The 24,061-nt window shown below is 43.2% G+C and overlaps 1 protein-coding gene across 2 annotated transcripts in view; it reads left to right on the top strand.

Moving 5' to 3' along the window:
- Nucleotides 1-1,044: 1,044 nt before the first annotated feature.
- The window catches only part of GNE (glucosamine (UDP-N-acetyl)-2-epimerase/N-acetylmannosamine kinase), a 31,643-nt gene continuing 8,626 nt past the window's right edge, over nucleotides 1,045-24,061 (top strand). The window contains exons 1-7 of one of the 2 annotated variants that reach the window (XM_083819167.1): nucleotides 1,045-1,203; nucleotides 16,169-16,377; nucleotides 17,979-18,430; nucleotides 19,703-19,855; nucleotides 20,309-20,521; nucleotides 21,227-21,314; nucleotides 22,382-22,592. In XM_083819167.1, coding sequence (XP_083675293.1) covers nucleotides 1,153-1,203; nucleotides 16,169-16,377; nucleotides 17,979-18,430; nucleotides 19,703-19,855; nucleotides 20,309-20,521; nucleotides 21,227-21,314; nucleotides 22,382-22,592 — 1,377 coding nt within the window. In that variant the 5' untranslated portion in view covers nucleotides 1,045-1,152. Of the gene's footprint in view, nucleotides 1,204-9,737; nucleotides 9,858-16,168; nucleotides 16,378-17,978; nucleotides 18,431-19,702; nucleotides 19,856-20,308; nucleotides 20,522-21,226; nucleotides 21,315-22,381; nucleotides 22,593-24,061 lie in introns of those variants that run through there. The other variant, XM_083819166.1, reaches the window with a different exon arrangement.

The following is a 24,061-nucleotide window of genomic DNA, read 5'->3' as shown; positions in this document are numbered from 1 at the left end:
AAAGAAAGAAGGAAAGAAGGAAAGAAGGAAGAAGGAAGGAAGGAAGGAAGGAAGGAAGGAAGGAAGGAAGGAAGGAAGGAAGGAAGGAAGGAAGGAAGGAAGGAAGGAAGGAAGGAAGGAAGGAAGGAAGGAAGGAAGGAAAGAAAAGAAAAGAAAGAAAGAAAGAAAGAAAGAAAGAAAGAAAGAAAGAAAGAAAGAAAGAAAGAAAGAAAGAAAGAAAGAAAGAAAGAAAGAAAGAAAGAAAGAAAGAGGAAGGAAGGAAGGAAGAAAAAGAAAAAAAAAAGGAATAAAAAACAGGAAAGGAGGTAATGGCTGTAGATGAGTCATTTCTCCGCACACAACAAGGCCCAGGTATCAAAAACCAAAAGACAGTTTGCAAAGAACTGCAGGTACCCCAAAATGACGTGAAATGACATCAGGACACAGACAGGTGCCCGCAGCAGCTCTGGGCCTTGCAGGGGAAGGGGGTACTGCGGGCTCCCTTGGGATGGGGTTCCCAGTGTGGGGGCCCTGAAAGGGGGGCAGAAACGCAGCGCTGCAGGCAGGACACAGCAGGACACAGCCTTGAAATGGGGTACAGAAAAGCAAGACGCGTCAGGAAGCATCCATCCAAAGTTCTGGCCACTGCTGTCCTCCAGACCCGTGCTTGGAGGTGCCGCTTGTTCGATATCAATGCCGTGACAGCTTTCCCAGCTCCTCGCCTGGTGAGAGCCACGAGTCCCTATTGTTCTGAAGAGACCTGGGCAGCGTCAATAACACCAGGAGACGCGGGTATTAGCTGGGGATATCCACAGGGCTGCCTGCCTGCACCCCCAGCCACCCGCACCCCAGCTGCCTGCACCCCAGCTACCTACACCCCCAGGAGAAGTGGATATTAGCTGCAGATATCCACAGAGCAGCCTGCCTTCACCCCAGCTGCCTTCACCCCGCTTCCCCCCCCACCTCCGCCCGTGCACCCCCGGTACCCGCCACCTCCTCCCGCCCCACCTCCCCCTCGCCCCCCGCCGAGCCGAGGGCGGTGCTTGCGGCTCGGGGCGGTCCCGGTGCGGCCCCGTCGCCGTCCCCCGGTCCCCGGGAGCCGCTCCCGCGGCGGCGGCCCCGTCCCCGTCCCCGTCTCCCCGGGCCTGTCAGCGGCCGCGCTGCGGGGCCGCCATGGGGACCAACGCGCCGCCGCGCCGGGAGCCGCCCGCCCGCGGCCCCCACGTAAGTCGGGGCCGGGTCCCGGGGGGCTTCGGGGGGCTGCGGGGGGACGAGGCGAGGCGAGGCGGAGGGAGCCGGGGTCGGTAGCGCTGCCCCCCCCCGGTGAGCCCCCCCTGCCCCGGGTGGGGTCAGTGCCCGGAGAGGGGTCCCCGGGGGGGTGGGGGGTGTCTCCTGTCACGGGAGGGTGTGGAGGATTTAGGGTTCGCACCCCGAGCGGGATGTGTGGGCGGTGAGGGGGAGAGGGGCCGTGAAGGCAGGCAGCGGGACCGGGGGGTTCAGCCCCAGAGGGCTCAGCCCCGTGGGGCAGCGTCTCCAGGCGGGGGGTCTCCGAAGGCGTCGGCTAACGGGACCGAAGCGAAGGCAGCCCTGAGGGAAGGGCAGAGCCGGGGCTGACACAGGTCCTCAGGAGTCGTCGGCGAGGTGGCCCCGGAGCGCGGCCGAAGAGCCAGCCTCTGGAGAGGGCTCCCCGGGGCAGGCTGCAGCCCTCCTGCCCCTCGGCCAGCCGGAGGTAGCTCTGCCGGCGCTGTCACCCCGGGCTGCTCGCTTTGCCACCTGTGGAGCAGGTTTTCCGGCTGCCTGTCGGTTGTTTTCCGTGACCAGAAGATACGGTTGTCTGTCGGCATGCAGGAAGGGTGTGTGGAAAAGGCACTGGGGATGCCGGCCCAAGCGCAATACCTAAGGAGCCTTGTCCCATTCAAATCCGAATGTCAGACCATGTCAGCTGGAAGCGGCTCTTTCCATCACGTGTTTCTTTACACATCCCTGATTTACTCCTGCCTCCCAGCCACAAATTTGGCTCCTGGTCTCCCTGAGACCCGCAGGCATTGAGAAGTACCATCACCTTGGATACTCTCCCATTGAAGGCATCCCTTTTGTAGGCTTTAAAGAAATGGATTCCCAACAAACACTGAAAACGCGTCCTTATTTTTAAGGGATTCGTTGACAGCTTTTTTTTTTGCCCTCTTGTAGCTGTTGTTTCCCCACGGGGCCCCGGGTCTGAACACCACACCACTGTGTCAGTACGTCAGGATGCTAAAGAGTAAACCAGCCTAGGGACAGGAATGAAAACTAACAAAGCTCCACATTCATAATAAGGGAGTCGGCAGCATGGATGGAAACAGAAGGTTTGCATTTCCTCCCAGGCTTTAAAGTAGGATGTCACTACACAAAAGCGAAGGGGACTTTCTGAGCTGGCAGCACTCTTCCACCAGAAGATTCCTCACCTCTGCTCCGTCGCTGCCTCACCATTTCGCGGTTAGCAGGTCTGCCTGCAGTCTGGGGAGTTTTAGCTAGCGAGCAGGTTGGCAGCCCACACTGTGGGAAATAAATAAGGAAGTGGGATTCCCATCAGTGCTGCGCTGCTCAAGGAAAGGGGATTTTTATAGGCAATGTGAAACTGAGACGAGGGTAGAGTCAAGGACCCCTCTAGCATTTTCTGTAAACCTGCATGATGTCATGTGGTGGGAGCCAGTCATAGGGATTTTCCCACAAAGTGCCTCTAAATATCCTCTTAAGTGCCCTAAATATCCTTTGGAAAATCCTGTTCAAATTGCCCGCTTTTTCTTATAATTTCATTGTAAAAGAATGGGACGTCTCACAGCACTTAGCATGAGAAAATGCTGGCATGAGGCCATCTACACGGTGTCGATACTTCATACTTGCCTTCCAGAGGCACAGGGGGTTTTAGAAAGCGCAGGAAAAGTAAGAGGTAGCACCTCTCGCAGCGTGGAGTCTCAGTAGCCAAACGGCAGGGACGTTTGGGCTGGTTTCTAACACATACTGGGCGGCCAGGCCAGTCATAAGGTGGTCTCTAACCACACGATTTTGGGTGGTCTCCTACATCCTGACACACACCCTGTCCTGGGAAAAATAGGCTGCTTGTCTCTCGGTGGTGTTTGAGTTGTATGGTCTTTCCCAGAGGGACTCAGCACAGCCAGTGGACGTGTATGCTGAGGTCAGAGCATCTGTGGGGAGAGCTGCCTTTCCTGCAAAATCAGGCAGTGTTACAGCATTTGGTTTTACTTCTTTGTGATTCTGGACTGTCTTTCATTCAAACACTGCGTATTAAATCAAAGCTCAAATAAAATAACACGGATAGCAAATCCAACTGAGGAATGAGACTATCCTGTAGGTTAAGTAAGAATAACCACTGAATAACCACTCAGATGCTTTTTATGTGAGTGTCTGTTTCAGATAACTATCTAAAGGAAGGAAGGAAAGAAGTAAATTACCATTTACCATGGTTGTTGTTGTGGGTTTTTTTTTCAAACCATTATTTTTTCTTTCTTTCTAAATGTCATCCTGAGCTCTAAAGCTTTGCTCTTTGTCATTTACAAGGTTCTGGCTTCTTGTCCAAGTAAAACACATTTACAGAAGGTTTGTGTCAGGCTTTTTATACAGTCTTTAGAGATAGTACCTCCTTTAAAATTGTGTGCTTGTTTGTAATTTTCTTTGACTTTTGCTTGTTGCTTGGAAAAGAAAACCATATCTGGAGATTGCTAGCAATGAAAATAAGAGCTACAGATACTCCAAACAGAAAAATGAGGACGCTTCATTCCTGACCCAGAATTAAAAACAAACGTACTTTTATACAATGCTTAATACAGAAAACACTGTGCTTTCAGCTGGCATTTGATCCTTCCACTACATCCCTACAAGCATCTTCAAATGAAAAATATGAAATTGTTTCAGGAACTAGTAACAGCCATTAACAGCCATAGTGTAGGATTTAAGATTGCTCTAAAAGTCACACAATTAAAGGTGATGTTTGCCTAACTAAGGTAGTGAAATCCGGTATGTTATAAGCTTCCAAGATGGAAGGATTTGCCCTTTTCTTAGTGAACAGCTACAGGGGGAAAAAAAAAAATCACGTCTTTGCCCTTTTTATATTCTGTCTTTCAAAATTTCCCCAGCTGTCTTTTAAATTGCAAACTGTATTGTGTAGCATAACCACCTTTACAATCAAATATTCTTCTTCCATCACTTTTTTGTTTTTTGGTCTTAGTGAAGCTAATAGCCAAGGTAGAAGTTCACAATGTACATACAAAACAATTTTTTTTTTCTATGGAAAACAGGAGGAAATACATGTTTACTAATATCATTCTTTATTCTTGACATTAGATCACTGCTTGATTAACAGATTTATTTATTTATTTATTGTAACTATATAGCAGCATTAATACCCCTTAAAATTAGAAATTGGGAATTACCAAATATTCGTGAGCAGATAGTCTGCTTACTTTGACTGATATTTGTGAGCAGATAGTTTTCCCACATTGAAAACACAGCTGCAAGCAAGACAGATGCTGTAGCACCTTAGGAAGGATAAGGAAGGTGTATGTATATATCTATATACACACACTAGCTGGACAAGAAGAACAAGTAGGAACCTCTAGATCTGCTCACAATGCAGGAATTACTCATACTGACAGGAGGCCAGAGTTCGATGATGTAGTCCTTACTGCCAGCCATTTACCATGCTTTTCAATGCCATATGTCAATTTTAAGTGGAAAAAAAAAATAGGCAGTGTTATCACTAGATGATTATTTGTGGTTCCTGCCCCCTTCTCGCGCTTCCCGCTCCATGACAGCAGAGTGCTCTGCACGTGTGCCAGAGCTCACAGCCTCCGCAGACCCGTGCATGGTGGGCCCAGTGCACCCCGTGTCTCTCTGCACAAACATCGCTGGGACAAAAAGCCCTGCTCCATCGCTGAAAGGAAGGTTGGAGTGAGGGCAGAGGGCTGGCTGGTGGAGAGTGAAGGCAGGATTAGCACCGCGGCACTACTGGAACACGGAAACTTTTGGTATCTCACATCCCTAGTGTGATAATACAGGAGGCCTGAAGGAGAAATGACGTAGCTTTAGCTTCCGCTGGAAGCCAGATAGAGAATTAAGCTCAGTCTTGCAAACTGCCCTCTTTAAAGAGAAATAAGTAACTGGCCATTGTGATAAAAGCCAAAAGTGACCAGAACTGAGAAAGTTTATTGGAGGAACTTGGTTTCGCTCTCTAGTCTTTCACATTTGAGAGCCGTTTGCATCCAGCTGACATGGCTGTTTCTGCAGCATGCTTTCCTCAAGCCAGTCTGCCTGATAAATTTGTCTCCTGCCTGAAAGTGACATGGGATCTGGTACTTGACAGACTTACCTGCTGTTCTCCCCTAGTGATGGCATCTTGCAACCAAGTCAGTTCCTCCCCAGCTTTTGTCCAAGTACGCTCCAGTGTGTGCAGTGGCTGTATTCATTCCTGTTTGAATATGCCCCAACTAGTGTTAATCAGTCTATCTTCTCTACTAATCAGTCGATTTAGACACACAGCACAGGCTTCAGCAGAGTGCATAGTGCTGTCCCGAGTGAAAATCCCCCTACGAGCATCACCCCAGCTCGGCTGCCACCATTGTTCAAGACCAACTGCTTTGAAGCCAGCTTGGGTATGTTAAACTGTGCTATACTCCCTAGTGGATGCTTGACGTGTGTCAACAAGCATGAATCAGCAACAACAGTCAAGTTTATTCTAGCAGAAGCGAACAGGAGTGTAGCTTGAGACAGACAAACCATATCCGCAAGAGCTTTTAACCCAAGTACAGCAAACAGGCCCCGCTGAAGAGTTGGACAGATCACAGAAGCAGAGATCACACACAATCACATGATGGCAGCAGAAGGTGGGTCAGTTCCGCTATCTTATTTTTAGAGAAAGAAAAGTTTAGCATTTCTTTCAGTTGAAATGAAGAGAATGGCTCGAGTTGTTAGAGACTGAATGGCATGATAAAAATCACTTTGAGGTTGTCAGCACTCTTTCCACTGCTTTGCATTGGTTTTAGATGGTATCCTCCCCCTGTGCAAGGAGTCCCCCAGCACAGAGGCTGCCTTTCATACCACACATCTATTGCATCCTACAGCTCTGTTTAGTTACTGGAAACTTGGCTGGAAACTTGAGTCAAATTTTATATATTATCAGTAAATATAAATTACACCATAAAGCACCAAATATCAGCATATGCCATCTTTCTAATGAGAAAGAAGAGGTTGTTGATCTGTTACAAAACACTGGCAACTCTATAAAAAGTTTTGTGGTATTTTGTAGCCAATCTGTAGTAACCTCAATGAGAATCACAACTCTCCTTCCTGCCTGGGGTTTTGATGGACCTGGTTTTAAGGTAACCTTCCCAAGACAGAACAGATTTTCACACAGTTTTGGATTTCCTCTCCATTTGCAAAAAGTTCTTTGCCTGACCACTGTACCTACATGTCATCTGTCTGTCTTGGTGCAAGATACTGAGCAAAGATGTGAGAGATCTGTGCTGTGATCAGGAGGGAACAAAACCCCACATCTCCCTTTGCGTAGCATAAATGGCTTTTTCTCATCCTCCCTCTCTTCCCATTTTTCTGAAACATCAGATAGAAGCTGCAAGACCCTGATGTGATGATACTGACCTAGCTAATGCACCGCTGTGGTCACCTACAGTTACTGTTGACTGTGCGCTGCTCACCTGGCAGTTTTAACTGGGAAGAACAAACAGAAAAAAACAGGAAGGCAATAACTTGTTACGCTTTCCCTACTGTGTGTATCAGCTTGTATTCTCCTTATATTGTGTTGTAGGCGTTACCTGGTCTTTTCCTATACAGGATATTCGTAACAGAGCGCATTCACAGCAGCTGAGCACTGTGGCCACTTTCTTTGGAAATGATGACTGTGTCAGAAGGACATGCTCTTCTGAAACCCCTATGTCCTTACCTCTAAAATTCAAGCTGCTTTCAAGTGGTTTTGGCTGCACAGCACAGAATGGACATGGACAGCTGCTTCTAGTTACTTTTTGAAAATTTATACTGAGTTTTCACTTCCTGATACTCAGCAAACTGGTTTTGATGTAAATAGAATCGATGTAAATGAAGAGTTAAGGAAAGGCTTAACTAAAGCCCCACGTGATGTAGATGCTGATTTAAAAAGACATATTCCTTTGCTTTCAGGCATGAGGAAGCAACACTGTGCTTAACCTCAGTGCAGAAGATCATAGTGGTACTGACTCAGTCTGCCCACACCGCATGGCAGTGCAGCTATGCACTGACAGGCTCTTTGGTGCAAGTTCAGACTGTGCTTTAGCACCTGTCACCTCATTCGGCGTGGTTTCCCAAACAGGGTGATCATTAAACCAGCCGCAGATCGAGACAGAAGATCTTGCTCCTTCTGTTCAAATCCTAAGCAGCATGCCCTCTTTGGAAAGAAGCAAGCCCATCTTCCGCATTTCCCAACTCTTTGCGTATCAATGTCCATTTAGTCCCTGCAGGGTTGCTCCAATTTCTGCATAGCTTTTTCGTGCAGAGGTGGCCAATGAATTAATGTGACCGCAAAGGTCCTGCTCCCCTAATGAGCCCCAGTACTCCCTCAGGACTTGGTGGGAGCAGAGGCCATCTTCGGTGCCCTGAGAGATTGCAGGTAGCAAAGGGGGCTGACAGGAGCAGGCAGATTATGGCTGAATCTTCTCCTCCCATCTCATCTCTCTAGGAAGTCTTTGTCTCTCTGCTGGAGAGACTGGGGCAGGGCTCACTCCGTAACACAGGAGAAATTTTGTCCGATGTATGCAGTGTGAGGTCTGTGGGGGAGAAATAACTGAAAGGAGCATAAACTTTGCCCATTGTGCTGCAGTTTGTGCTGCAAGATGCTGAAACATTTCTGGAGAAAACATACCAGGAGATGCACTGATGCCGTGCTAAGAATAACCCTCAATGTGATTGCTTCTAGCTGCAGAAGTACTTGCATAATTCAGAATTTATAAATATCTACACTCAACCATACACTCATTTGTTTGATTCAGGCTCTTCCTCAGTATTCCCAGATAAGTGAGACAGATAATCCACAACTGAAATGAGAAATAAAGCTGAAGAACAGAGAAGCTGCTCCAGAATGCCGTAGAAAATAGTTTGTTAGTTGTCTGGAAGACTGAGTTGTGGTCTTGGAAAATCAGAACAAAACTCTAAATGAAGAACTAGAAACTTTGAGAGATCTTTACTTTCATAAAAACGTGTAAGAATAGAAGGTAAAACTTTCATGCACGTTAAATTTCAGAGGAGAATTTATATAAATATACATACACTGAAATTTTAAACTAGATGAAAGGTCAAAAATGAAACTTTTCTACCTAGATTTCATAACTTAAAGACTATATAGATTTTACTTACAACATGTTGCTGGTAAAGTGCAAAAAAGAAGTGAAAAAAAAATCACCAACATTCTTGCGGGCACAACTGGAAACTTTACAAAGACACAAGTACATCTAGAATAAAAGGAGATTCACATTTTACCAGGTGAAAATTAAATGTTTTTTATGATCAGGAATCTTTTGGGTGTGGATTCTCCTTTCATGGCGATCTGCAAAAGCTGCCTGGACATGGTCTTGAGCTCTGGATGACCCAGTTTGAGCAGGAGACTGGAACATGTGGCCTCCAGATGGCACTTCCAACCTTAGGCATTCTGTGAGCCTCTGCTCCTGTTTCAGTGAAACCAGCTGGAGCCTCTCTGGTGAACTTATCATAACCCAAAAGCCTATGCAGGAGACAATTCAAACCTGTATATAATGACATTTCCAGAATGCACACGGGCTTTTGAGCAATGTGTGCAAAGAAAATCTAGTTTTGCGTAGAACAGTGAAACCAAGGGTGACATGAATTGAACCTGTGGTGCAATCCAGCTGCTGCTGCCTCTGGTCAGCATGTCAAGATCCCCAGAAACCTGAGACGTGGGTGTGCTGCCCTCTTCCTATTCCCGAGACACTGAAGCTTTGAGGAGCTATGACTCACTGCACCACAGCCATCTGAGGACTTCCCAACCCTTACTGTAAGATGCTCTTTATCGCTTTCTTGGGAAACAGTCATTAGGAGTTGGACTCAGTGATCCTTATGGGTCCCTTCCAACTGGGGATATTCTATGATTCTGTGAAACAGAATTTGAAATATTCCTAAGGATGAGTTTTGCCTTGTTTTGTTGTTGTTTTGTTTGACAAACTATATTGCCATAATAGCCACTTAAGGTATTTTTAGTTGAAGATCTCAGTATTTGTCCCTCAGAGCCTTGTGAGAAAAGACTTTTCTCCCCTACTAAAGGACAGGAAAACAGACATCCCCATTCCTTGCATCTGTTTTCTTTTGTCAGTGCTGAACACGGGAGCCACTGCTAAGGTGTGTTTTTGTTTGGGAGGCAGAGAGCAAAGGCAGAAGGGCTTTGAGGAACCGTATACATTGTATGGGTGGATGAACAAAAATACACTTTGGACTGAAAAAGTCTGTCAGAGTACAGGCGCCAAGCGGATGAAGGGACGGACAGCCCTCCCACACCGGGCTCTCAGATTTCAGCAGATAATATGATCATACAACAACGCAAGCCCCATCGGAAGGAGAAAGACAGACAGGGAAACCCTCTCGTTTGGCTGGGACGACGTGTCACTCGCCACCGACACTTCTTATTTGGGCGCCTCCTCACGGCCCGGCGGGTTGAGGCAGGGGCGGACACCGCCACGCCTGCGTTGGGGCGGGGGGGGGGTGGCGGGGTGGTGGTGGTGCTTGGCGCGGGTGCGCGCGGCTCCAACGGCCGCCACGGTGACGGCGGGGCGGGGCCGCGCGGGGGCGCGCATGCGGCGTGGGTGCGAGCGTGCGGTCCTGCCGCAGAGGTGAGCGGGAGCGCGCACCCCCCGAAAGGAACGGCGGGGGGGGGGGGCGTGAGGAGCGGGGGCCGCGCGTGTCCGCGGGGGGCTCCAGCAGGGCGCGGGGGTGAATATGCCCACATATACCCACATATGCTCACATATACCCACATATGCCCACATATGCCCACATATGCCCACATATACATGCATATATATACATATATATGTGTACGTGCGCGGGGTGTGGGTCCCGTGGAGGGACGCAGCCCTTCGCCTGCCCCCCCCCACCCCGTGACAAATGTCCCCTTTGTATTTATTTAACTCTCGTCTGGTTTTTAGCTGGCCGTTCTGGTAGGGGAGGTGTGTGGTTATACGGGGACAGAAGCGACAGCCGGCGATACAAAAGCTGTGTCTGCACCAAGGCCTGTGTGTGGCTTACTTATAAAACTTATGCGCTACAGAGGCTTAGCGCTGAAAATAACCCTGCTGTGGGGCTTCCCGAACGCTAGCTGAAGTGGAAATGCACAAATGGCACGGGTTGTTTTGGTTCCTGTCCTGGCGGTTCGTACGCCTTTGGTGCATCTCCCTGTCTACCTCGGAAGTTGTTTCCAGAGGCTGCTGTCGCAGCTGTAACTAAACGTGGGGCCGTAAAGATTTGGGCTGTAGTGATTCGACCTGTAGTTACGGTGAACCGTGACCTTTTTTTTTGGCAATGTAGAGACTCAGTCTTTTAGATGGTATTTTATAGCTCTGGATTAAATAGTTCCAGGGTTTTGGATGCTGCCTGAAGATCGAGGAGGACAGAAAATTATTCTGCTTCTCTAAAGCCTGCTTTTTCTAAATGATTAGATATCTGCTTTGCCAGAGGAAAGTGGGGGCTCTAGATAAGACAGATAACTTGCACTGAGCAGACCTTGGGTAGGCTGGCTTCGTCACGTCTTTGTTCTGTGCCCTTCTGTCTTGGCTTCTCAGTTTGTATTGTTTGTGATATGTATGCAGCAGCGGATGGCTTGAGAGGTCTTGTGAGAGGTTTGCTTCTAATTATAGGAACCTTATTCATGATGGTTCAAAGGCAAGCTTACAGGGATGTAAGAAGTTTCCTTCACATCTTCAGTGTGACTTCATTTGAATTAGTACCTGTTTTTACACATGCAAAGACAGGATGTCCTGGTTAGAAGCATCTCCCAAAAGAGGTTGGTTTAGAAATGGGAAAGCAGTGGTGCTGCTAGACCTCTGTCTAGCTGATGTGGTTTAAGGTTTCACTCAGCGATGCAGGGTGATGTCCTCTCTGATCTAACTTTATATGTCATCTAGAACTCTACAAATATCCTTTCTCTACATTTTTGACATTAGGTACTGAATTGCTTATATATGTTTAAAATATTTCAAGCCTCTTGGACAAAAAGAAAGACAAAATTAAAACAGCAACCATATACACACATAACTGCAGAAGTCTTCAGCAGGAGGAAGTAATTTGTCTGAAGGATTATCATTTGACCCTTTGGAAGTGTAAACTGGTAGTTAATTAACATACTACTTTTGAAGCAAAGTTCTAGTGAAAATACCATGAGCCTCTGCTCATTGTGAAACAAATAATATCTATTACTTTGTGGCTGAACCCATAGAATTCAGCTTTATTTGTCATAATAATCAATTGCTGAAATTCCAGGTTGTGTCTATTCTGCTGAAGTTGGTTGGTATTGCTACCGTGCTAGGGTGAATGAGAAATGCCATTTCTGGTGAGCTGAGTCATGCCAGCCGTCACTGTTTTTTGCCACTTTAGTTTCATTTTGAAAGGTAAACTACTCAGGAATCACTGTTATTAGAGTTGTGCTAGGGAAAAAAAAATCGCCATGCCAATTATAGTTTTGTAGAGCCCTTACAGATTGCAAGTGGAGACTAGAAATATGTTTTACCATTGTCAACTCAGGACAGATTCCTGATAGTCCTGACATGACTTACGCAAAATATTTTTTCATTATCTGTGATAAAACCTAATAAGAATTACAAATAGGGAGATCTTTAAAAAGTTGCTGAAGTTTTATATATATGTCATGAGACTGGGATGCCTAATAATAATAGCCTAATAGATCTTCTTTTAAAAATTTACTGGAAAATGTATTTTTTTTTTCCTGCTTATAAGATGTACACAGAAGAGTAAATACAAAAAAAGGTCAGTAACAGAAAAGCAACTAAGGGAGATTTTTTTTGATGTCAGAATGTGAGAAAGCTGAAAACTTTTTTGTTTTCAGTTATTTGTGTGGTGTACAGTATGCTACTCCAGACTATCATCTAACCTTGAGTCTTCTCCAAAAGAATAAAATTTGGGCCTTCCATCATAGCTAATATATTGTGGAATTAATTTTCTGTTTTCCCCACCACAAACTTGTAGTGCAGTGTAAAAAAACAAAAAATTAAATGTAAAAGAGCATGAAATTGGACAGTCAGTGTTGTTGTCATGCTTGCATAGCAGCTGCGTAGTAAGAACTTCCCTAGATATCAAAATGAGTAGAAAGATTGATACTGCTGTATCTGAGTCAGAGATGAGTGATCCTTGTCCATTAAGCTGGAAAAAGTCAACTTCAGTTTACTTGCTACCAAAATGCAGTAAAAATCTGACATAACATTAGATTTCATACCCAAAGGATGGTACTCATTTGAAGTCCAGTTATTTTCAGAAGGAGAAGTACAGAAAAATTATCAATATCTGATCTGATATTCTGTGCTACCAACTTGGTTGCTGCTGGGGGAAGAAGGGGAGGTGGCAGTGCAATTTTAGTTCCTGTATCATTTTTTTAAGACATAACTATTTTTCTCTAAAGTTTTTTTTTTTTCCCAGTTCTTACGTTTCAGGCGGGGGTGGGGAGGTTGTGAAAACAGCAGGGTAAAATGATTAACGTGGGACAGGTAAACATTAAACATCGTAATGTAGTTTAATCAGCTACTTGACAAGCTGGAAAAGTTAATTAGAGGAAATGTCTTATTACAGTAACTGTTGATGTTGCTTGTAAAAATAGTCACTTCCTGGGGAACTTTAATTGTCAGGAACCCTTTAAAAATAGTATTAATAAGGACAATGATAATCATAGGTGATCTGGAGTTTTGATTATTGTTAACCTATGGTTATTATTGTCCTTACTATCTCTAAAAGCTATCTTACTGTAATCTAATGTTGTATTATTTAATACCTTGCTGTACTTTGGCCTGCAAAATAGTATGGAAGGGGTTATGAGTCAATATTTAACTCACTTTGCTTCACTGAAGTGTGTTTAACAGATACATAAACTGACTTGACCAGAAACTTTTTTTTTTTTTTCATTAATGGAGTCTGTCAGTGGATGTATCTCTTACTAGTTTGTTCCTTTCTGCGGTTTTGCAATAGATTTTTTTTCATGATCTACTAAGGCACCAATAATCTTCTTACATAAAAGTTTCCATTTGAACAGGGAAAGCCATTCTGCTACTTAGAATCATAGAGTCATCTAGGTTGGAAAAGACCTTCAGGTCTTTTCTTGATGGACTACAAAGTCCAACCATCAACCTGACGTACTGAGTCCTATCATTAAGCCATGTCCCTTCGTGCTTCATCCACATGCCTGTTAAATACCTCCAAGGATGGGAACTCCACCACTTCCCAGGGCAGCCTCTTCCAGTTCTTGACCACACTCTGCATGAAGAAATTCTTCCTAATGTCTAATCTAAACCTCCCCTGGTGTAACTCAAGGCTGTTTCCTTGCATACTATACCTTCTCACCTGACAAAAAGAGACCAACACCCTCCTCACTGTGTCCTCTTTTCAGGTAGCTGTAGAGAGCAATAAGGTCTCTACTGAGCCTCCTCTTCTCCAGACTAAACAACCACAGTTCCCTCAGCCCCTTCACAGGACTTGTGCTCCAGGCCCATCACCGGCTTCGTAGCCCTTCTCCAGACACTTTTCCACAACTCAGGATCCATCTAGTAATGAGGGGCCCAAAACTGAACACAGTACTTGAGGTGTGGTCTCACCAGACTGAGTACGGAGGGACACGCACTCCCCTGGTCCTCCTGGCCACACTGTTTCTGCTGCAAGCCAGGATGCCGTTGGCCTTCTTGGCCATGTGGGCACACTGCTGGCTCATGTTCAGCCAGCACCCCGAGGTCCTTTTCTGCTGGGCAACTTTCCAGCCACCCTTCCCCGGCCTGTATTGCTGCAGGGGGCTGTTAAGAGCCAAATGCAGGACCAGACGCTTAGTGTTCACAGAATCGTAGAACATCGTGAGTTGGAAGGCACCCACAAGGGTTATCGAGTCTAACTCCTGGCTCCACAGAGGACCACCCAAAAATCACACTGTGTCTGAGAGCTGTGCAGATTCTTCTTGAACTCCAGTAGGCTTGCTGCTATGACTGCACACAGCACTTGAGGTGAGGCCGCACCAGCGCCGAGCAGAGCGGGACAATCCCCTCCCTCAGCCAGCCAGCAGTGCTGTGCCTGATGCACCCCAGGGTATGGCTGTCCCTTCTGGCTGCCGGGGCACACTGTTGACTCATGTTCAAGTTGCTGTTGACCAGAACCCCCAAATCCCTTTCCACAGGGCTGTTCTCCAGCCTCTCATCCCCCACTCTGTACGTATATCCAGGGTTGCCCCATTCCGGGTGGGCACCCAGCACTTGCTCTTGCTAAACTTCTTATCGTTGGTGACTGCCCAGCTCTCTGTTTTGTCAAGATCTCTGCAAGGCTTCTCCACCCTCAAGGGAGTCAACAGCTCCTCCCAGTTTAGAGCCATTCACAAACTTACTTAGTATACCTTTCAGTACTTAGTATACCTTTCAGTCCTGCATCCAAGTCATTTATGAAAACAATGAAGAGAACTGGCCCCTAGATGGAGCCCTGGGGGTACCACTCATGACCAGCCATCAGCCAGATGTAACCCCGTTTACTACAACCCTTTGAGCCTGAACAGTTTTGAATGTTGTGTGATTGGACTTAGCCCATCAATCCAGCCTACCCAGATCCCTCTGGAAAACCTTCCTACGCTCAAGCAGATTGACAGTCCCACCTGACTTGGTATTGTCCACAAACTTGCTGAGGGCGTACTCCATCCCCTCACCCAGATGGCTGATAAAAATGTTAAACAAAACCATCCCCAAGACACCCTGGGGAATGCTGCTGGTGACCAGCCACCATTCTCTGTGACCCTCTGATCCCAGCCACCCAGCCAGTTCTTCAGCCAGTGGAATGTGACCTGTTCAAGCCACGAGCAGCCAGTTTCTCCAGGAGAATTCTGTGGGAAACAATGTCAAATGCTTTACTAAAATCCAGGCAGATAACAACCACAGCCTTTCCCTCATCTACTAAGTGGGTCACCTTGTCATAGGAGGAGATCAGGTTAGTCAGGCAGGACCTGTCTTTCGTAAACCCATGCAGGCTGCATTCCTTATCAAGTGGCACATGAGATGGAGTTGAAGATGACCTGTTCTATAACCTTCCCCAGTACCGAGGTCAGATTGACATGCGTGTAGTTCCCTGGATCCTCCTTCCTCCCCTTGTGGACTGGAGTCTCATCTGCTAGCCTCCAGTGAACTGTGACCTCCCCAGTCAGCCAGCACTGCTGGTAAATTACTGAGTGGCTTTGCGAGCACTTCCACCAGCTCCTTCACTACCCTTGGATGAATCCTGTTCAGCCCCGTAGTCCTATGGATGTTCAAATGATGTAATAGTTCACCCACAGTTCGTTGTATTATAGGTGTTTCGTCTCCCTCCCTATCGCTGTCTTCCAAGTCTGGGGGCTGTATACCCTGGGAACAGTTGCTAATAAAGACTGAGGCAAAAAAGGCATTAAGTATGTTACCCTTACCCTCACCTTTCATCACTATGTTTCCCCTCACACCCAGTAAGATTCTCCTTAATCCTCCTTTTGCAATTGGAGTATTTTAAAAAGCATTTTTTATTATCTTTTACTGCACTAGCCAAACTGAGCTCCAGTTGGGCTTTGGCACTTCCAATTTTCTACCTGCACAACTTGACAACAGCTCTGTAGTCTTCCTGCATTGCCTGCCCCTTCTTCCAAAGGTTAATTACAGTTGAAATTAGTAATACTTAAATATTGCTTATATAGAATATGTGAATTATTTATAAGGTATTAAAATTGTGACATTTAGATTTTTTTTAAAAAATGTACTTCTAAAAATCTTCTAATGATAGGTACTGTAAGCTATCAGTTGTCTGTTATTAATGGGTGAGATTATGTGCCCACAGTTTTGGGCTGCAATTATTTATGCTGTTCACTAAGCACACCATATACTTGCCATAAAAATTATTATTAATATGTTGGTTTTCTTTTTTATTTTTTTTTCAGGAGCTGTATTTCAAGAATCTTTCAAAACAGAGACAAAAAGAAGTCATGGAGAAGAATGGAAACAACCACAAACTACGTGTTTGTGTTGCTACCTGCAACCGTGCTGATTATTCAAAATTAGCTCCCATTATGTTTGGCATTAAGGCAGAACCACAGTTCTTTGAGCTTGACGTTGTAGTGCTTGGTTCCCACCTGATTGATGATTATGGGTAAGGTGGATTTTTGTACCTCTTCCAATCTGTTTCTGCTGTGTTGGCAATAACATCGCAAATGCTGGGTCACAAACTACTTGTCATCACGAATGCACATAACAACATTTTAAATGTAAATTTTCAGACATTTCAAGTACTTTTTATTTCATTTCCCAGCTCCTTCTGAGATTGCATATTTTTTTTCAAATCAATCTTGGAATTTTAGAAAGTTTTTAGTAAATGCTATAGCTGAGGTTTTCAGCCAAATTGTAGAATTTATCATGAAGTGAGAAATTCAATTCCTTCAAATTTCCCTCAGAATCTGATGATTATCAAAGAAAAGTGTGTTAGAGTTTTGAACTTTCAAAACAAAAAGATAGTCTGCAGACATTCTAAGCTGAAGTTCTTCCGATTTGTATATTTACTGATTAAAGTCTTTATATATTTGGTATCACAGTTGAATACTGTTAAGTTTTCACATCCAGGATTGCAGGGAAAGAAAGGGAGAGGTCATTTTACTCTGACAAAATGAGTAACTAATAGGTATATTAGGTATGGCTTGGCAAGAGAGATTAGGGTCCCCTCTGTAACACCCTGTATGTAAGCAGTCAGATCACCTGCCTGGGAAAATGGAATGTCTTGTTCTGGATCCCTTCCTTTGGAAGGACTTCCTGTATCCCAGGTGAGTATACTCTTTGCTGAGGGAATGGAGAAAAGCAGAAAGAAAAGCATGTTTATTGCTGAGGTTGGTTTTTGTTTTTGTTTTTCTCTGGGTGCATTTATCAGATTGAACTCAGTTAAGTGAAATTGATAGGAAAACACTTTCACAAGTCAAAGTAAGATGTGAGCATAAGGTTCTCAGTATACCAGCATTGCTGAATGTTTAGAAATGCTATGCTTATCTTCAAGTAAAGACACATTTTGGACTACCTATACTATACATTTTGGCACTTTATAAATTAAGGTGTGATTTTCTGTGTGGTTGTGGGAAGTTCTGTTACCTGAAACTACTAAGAAATGAAGTTCCACTGCCGCACATTCTCAGCCTTATGCTCTCTGCTTTATACTGGCCATTGTTTTCATGCAGTAACATGGCAATGTGTATTCAACACCATAAAACTAACCTGATTTTTAAAAAATAATTTAAAAAAAACCTTTTTTCTCTATTAGATGATAGCAGCAAGGTATTTTACTTGAACATAGAGTCCTCAGCTTTGCATTGTCTCTGTTGTATTTATACATTTGTCCAGCAAAGTCCATATATTGGTAAAGAACCAACATAGCTTTTCTGAAAAGAAAATGTTCTTATATTCTGTTCTTCATATCTGTTCTCCGAAAGACTCTGCAGAGTTATATCTGGGGTTTTCCAGAACACGTTCAGCAGGACTGTTCATTAAAGGTGTCTAGAAAAACATAATGGACTTGGAATATGAGGGAAGATCTCCATATGGATTAGAATGTCCTGTTAAACTTAGAAGTTAGTTTCCTTAGTGAAGGATATGCAGGCCTTTGTTCAAGCATAGTACTGTTACAGTTTTCTAGTATGCAATTATTCTGTCAAGCTGTGTTGCTGTAAAACCAAGTTGTATTTCCTCTAACCCTTTCTCTCTTATCTTCAGTAACACCTATCGCATGATTGAACAAGATGACTTCGATATTCATACAAGACTGCACACTATTGTGAGAGGGGAGGATGAAGCAGCCATGGTGGAGTCAGTGGGCCTCGCATTAGTGAAGTTACCAGATGTCCTGAATCGCCTGAAACCTGACATAATGATAGTTCACGGTGACAGATTTGATGCTTTGGCACTAGCCACATCTGCAGCCCTGATGAATATTCGCATTCTTCACATTGAAGGCGGGGAAGTCAGTGGGACCATTGACGACTCCATTAGGCACGCTATAACCAAACTGGCCCATTACCATGTGTGCTGCACAAGGAGCGCAGAGCAGCATTTGATAGCCATGTGTGAAGACCACGATCGCATCCTTTTAGCGGGCTGTCCCTCCTATGACAAGCTTCTCTCTGCCAAAAACAAAGACTACATGAGTGTTATACGCGTGTGGCTAGGTAAGCAGTCCACTTCTTAATGTTATTCCAGTGACTTCAGACAAACTTTAACTGGGTTATTAATCTGTGGTCCATGGAGACTTGGGGATCTGTTGACCAGTGGCTTTGAGTAGAGTACAGGAAACGGCAGGCAGGCTTGTTGCTAGCAGGTTTTAGTTTATTTGATTGGGTATTATTATGAACCTGTTTCCAAACAAACAAACAAAACAAAAAACACAGACAACAACAACAAAAAAAACAGTATATTTGCTCCCAGTGTTGCTACAAATCTGTCTTAGCAAACATATCTGGTCCTTTTACAAGGTCAAAAAAAAACCTTCCTTAAATTGATAACTTCTATGAACAATTTAAAAATCGACTTTTTCCTATATGAACAGTTATGACGGTGTGAAGGATATATCAAGAGAATCAGAGCTATTTAGGACTAATTACAGAAAAAAAAATCAAAGGGAATTTATATTTTGAACATTCTTTTCAGGAATTCACTGTAACAGGGCCATACATGTTTCATGTTAATTTGCTTAAAAGTAATTTTGGTAAATAGTGGAGTTTTGTGTTTGCTTTTTATGTTTGACAAAGCAATGTCCTATCTGGCACAATAACTTGTGTACTTAGAAGGTAGAATCTTACTAGATCGGCAAGTGAATATTTAGCAGACAAATTGTTTAACAAATGTACTAAAACAAGTATGGCTTTCACGTTTTTAAAGCAATGTGAATAAAATCTTTGCCTGATGATGGAGAACTGACAGTAAACTTGAGTAATGAGTGATAATGAGAATTATGTACTGCAGTAAGAATGATAATACCTGTCCACTTGCTGTTGTGAAACAGCACTGCAGGACATTCTTTTCTCAAAGCCATTAGTGAAAGTTAAGAGCTGCTTCAGGGCTTTCATGTTATTCCACATTTACAGTGATGTCAGAACAAGCTCTCCACTCTGTTGTGGTCTTTTGCAAAGCTTTAGATCTAGGCCTGCATGTTAAGTGTTTTGAGTTTTAGAGAAAGGTGAAAATTATGAGTCTTACTTAGAGAAGCAAATAACAAGCTAGATCCTCCTGTTATCCGATGAGTTTTATTGTAGCACTGAAATTTACACGTAAGATATCCCATTCAGTGCCTTGACTGTTGAGGCTTTCACGTCAGTAGTTTCAGAACTGTGTCATCTCTTCCTCATACTATTCTTTACCAATTAAAAAAAAATCAAAAAACAAAACTACAACAAAAAAAGAACAAACAAACAAAACCTTTTCTTCTTTTTCCTTTTGAACAGGTGAAGATGTCAAACCTAGAGATTACATAGTTGCTTTGCAACATCCTGTAACCACAGATATTAAACATTCCATAAAGATGTTTGAGCTGACTCTAGATGCACTCATCTCCTTCAACAAGAGAACACTTGTTCTGTTCCCTAATGTGGATGCAGGTGAGTAAAACGCCTGCATTACAGAAGGACAGATAATAGGTAGTATGTAAAGCATACGTTGGTTCTTACAGAGCGTTTTTATCCCAGAACCTCCAGACAGATGGAGCTGGATGATTTCAGCATCAGGCTTGAATCCACTGCAGCTTTGTGTCACATTGCCGGAGGACATCTTCTCCACATTGAGTGTGGAGAAGAAGATGAAGGGAAACCATGTGTCATGCAGAAGCAACATTCAATGCCTCCTGAACTAATTAAAATATTACAGGAAGGATTTTTACAGTGGATTTTCGGATCACACTTACGCTTATATGCCTGAAAGGGAACAAAAGCAGCTCAGAGGTGAAAATTCAACTGGACAATTCAACTGACTGCTTTTAGCTCCTTTGTGTGTTGAGGCTTTCAGTAGAGCAATAGAACTTGAATCATTTATTTGTACCTTTTGTTTTTCTGTAGGAAGCAAAGAGATGGTTCGGGTGATGAGGAAGAAGGGCATTGAACATCATCCCAATTTTCGGGCAGTGAAGCATGTCCCATTTGACCAGTTCATTCAGCTAGTCGCTCATGCTGGTTGTATGATTGGTAACAGCAGTTGTGGTGTCAGAGAGGTGGGAGCATTTGGTACACCTGTTATCAACCTGGGGACACGTCAGACAGGAAGAGAAACAGGTTTGTGTTTTGTAACTACATAACTATTTTAATTTCTTTATATTTCTGTCTTGTTTTGATTTTTTTTTTGTTCCATGGAATAAAGTAAAACAAATGTTTTACAGAGACCATCCTGCAGTATTGGTGCAAAATAATTTTTGACCTATTTTAAAACTTTGCTTGCTATTTCTGTATCATATTAGTGATGTTTGTATGTTTTGCTTAAGATAATGAGGCTTTTGTCTGTGGGCAAGCTAAAATATATCTCCATTTGGAGTGTAGCAGAATAGGCAACTGTTTTTTTTCCTTTAGTTCAGTGTTTCATGTGCATACAATTTTCACTTTAAAAACAGGAGCTGATCACCACTTCAGGAATTAACTGTATTGTGGTATTTCAGATATGACACAAATAGCCATTTGCCTCCCTCTTCTCATCAGTGCTCTTTTAATTTAATGGTAGTATTCTGTTGGAAGGTACTTTACTCTCCAGTGTTTTGTAAGGCATGACAGCATCCTATAGGAGTCAGTGTTGCTTCACTGGGGGTAAGGGCAGGCACAGAAAGGTTGAAGATTAATGTTAATTTGGCTGGAGTCTTTCCTGCTCATAGTAAACAAAAATAATTATATGTACTCATTTCTAAAGCAATTTCTAAATTGATTTCTTCTTATGCTGTAACATCTTGTAAGTAGCTGACCTGTCCTGTTATGTTAACTTTCGCTGTCTAGGTGAAAATGTTCTTCACGTTCGTGATGCTGACACACAGGATAAGATTCTGCATGCTCTGCAGCTTCAGTTTGGTAAACAGTACCCATGGTAAGTACATTTGTCTTCCTTTGAGATATTAAAGTGTTAGAGAAAAAGGCATTTAGTTCTGAGGTGGTCATATTTGATCACTCTTCTTAGTGCACTAATCTGAGGTTGCAAATTATTTTTCATTTTACATGTCTCATTCAGAATCATAGTGCAATGTCTGGTGTGCAGATTTGTGTCTGGAAAGCAAAATGTTGCTAGGATTATTTTGGTGTAACTAGGAATTTAACATTCAACAGAAAGTCAAGAAATTCGTATGTGAGGCTTAGATTAACATGATAGCTTGCTCCATAGTAGCAGCATGAGGGAGAACGTCCTGACTGTCTGCCTCTAACTCCTGCCTGAAGGACATGTTACTTCGTAGATGGATTGACTTCAGGCACGATACATAGAGAGCCCTGAGTGCAAGCTTCCAGAGGAGCTGCTGGATGAATTCATTCCTCTTCAGCCATACAGTACTGACTTACAGTTCTGAAATAACTGAGTTCTTACAAACTTCAAGAGATTACATGTGTTTAATTAAGGACAAGAATCAAGAGTATATTTTTTAAGAACCTCAGTAAAGTAATAAAAATAAATTCTGGAATACCAAATGTGTGATACTAGGTATGGTAATGTTTTAAAATGAGACTTCTCTGTGGCAAATTGACATGAATGTACCATTTATTGTTACTTAGTTGTCATGTTTCTGATACATACATCTTGTCTGGGCACATAGCACATACAGAAGTTAAATTCTTAATTTACGTAATTTTAGAACTTGATTATGTGTGTGTCCTTTCATCAGTTTTTTTTTTTGGAATGATTAACTTTCCATTTTTCTACATTCCATATTCCTAAATGGAGCTAATGCCGAATTTACATAATCTGTGTACTGTTGTGCATGATAATCAAACTATTGTACTCTACCATATCCTGTGACTCACTTGAGTAGTCTGAGGTGCAGCATTGTCATAATAGTCATACCATAATTTTGTAATGATACAGTATTACAGCCTCCTGTCATGTAAAAAACTTCATAGATTGCAGTGTTATTTCCATTTAAATTGATCTCTTTTTTCATATTGTAGCTCAAAAATATATGGAGATGGAAATGCTGTTCCAAGGATTTTGAAGTTCCTCAAATCTATCAATCTCAAAGAACCATTGCAAAAGAAATTCTGTTTTCCTCCTGTCAAAGATAATATCTCTCAAGACATAGACCATATTCTAGAGACACAGAGTGCTTTGTCTGTGGATCTAGGTGGAACAAATCTCCGAGTAGCAATTGTCAGTATGAAGGTAAATACTCTGTTATTCTTTTAGCTATTCTGCAAACTCCATTGGGCTTTGTGGTTCTGTTCCTACGGTGGGGATATGTGTATAACGCAAAAGACCTCCAAAAACAAGCAGTCCTACTGGCTTTTGCTGTTGAGGGATAAGGTAGATTTTCCCCAACTGGGTGGACTTCTCATCCAGCCTTGATGCAACTTGCCTTGCTGATTTGCTTTTCTAAAGCTGCTGTTAAACTAGCAAAGCCCATTTGCCAGCACCTGGTCCTAGCTACTTCCTTTCTGTGGGAAGTCCTAGAACTACAGGATGACTTTCTGATGTGTTGACTCCCAGAAGAAGGTGCCTCAGTTCACCCGGCAGCTTTTTATTTATCAAACAAAAAAAGGAAAGGTTCCATGCCCAGTCTCGTTTCTTCCCCGTTATCTTACACAGCTGTGTAATGGATGCACAGAATCATTCTAAGCAACAGCGAGCATCTGGAAAAGCAATTTACTGGGAAAGGCGGATGGAGGTGGGGTCACGGTGAGTGGTCTCAGGATACACAATTTTGCATCTCTTCTACCAGGAGAAGAAAAGCTAGTAATCAAAAATTCTTAGTTATCTTCCTACACAGAAGCATAATCATTAAGACAGAACACTTGCAAAAGCATTCTGTATTAAATACAGGTACAAGTAAATACACCCATAACCTCAGCTGATTTTCCACATCAAAGAAAAATGCACAGAATTTCTATTTAAAGTTGTAAGCTTCAAGCTAATGGCAATAATGGTATAAATATTACTTCAGTATGGTGTAAAAATACATGAAATAATTTTATATGGGTTGATAAATGAAAGGGCAGTTAGGGCTGAAGTATTTTAACTCACTTAAACATCCATTTTCCTGCTTTGGGAGAAAAAATAAAATAAAAATCCTGAACTTCTGCAGCACTGTAAGGATTTTATTAAAATTCATGTTGAAGTTTTTGGCTTTTATTCTCAACAGTGTAGGACAGTTACTCCTTCAGTTACACTGTAATGTGTGTGCATCCAGATAACTAGATCAGTTAGACATAGTTAACCAAGAAAGACAAAATATGCTACATTAACCTGATATGGTTTCATTTTTTTTTTGCATTCAGTTAAAAGGATATGTCTGACAGATAAGGCCTTGAAGAAAACCTTTAAAAGTATATTTTTTTTAAGCAGGAAAACTAACAGCACATTTCTGCCATCACAGTCATGAAAGTAACTGAATTGGAAAAAAAAATGCTCTTTATTTTGTACAATCTAGTTTGAGGTGGCATTTGTGAAAGTTGAAATGTTAGTAAATCAGAGCAAAAAGATCAAAGTTTCGTAACAGAAATTACACAACAGATGTAAGCATTTAACAGCAAATGGCAGAATTGAAGATGAGGTTTTCGTGAATAAAATAACTGAGTTTTTCAGAATTTAGGAAATGCTCCTTTTAAAAGCTGTTGTGTCTTCTGAGGTTTGCT

The sequence above is a fragment of the Anser anser genome (assembly GCF_964211835.1).
Source record: "Anser anser genome assembly, chromosome: Z".
Classification (NCBI taxonomy): Eukaryota; Metazoa; Chordata; class Aves; order Anseriformes; family Anatidae; genus Anser; species Anser anser.
This window is presented reverse-complemented; position numbering and strand designations above follow the sequence as displayed.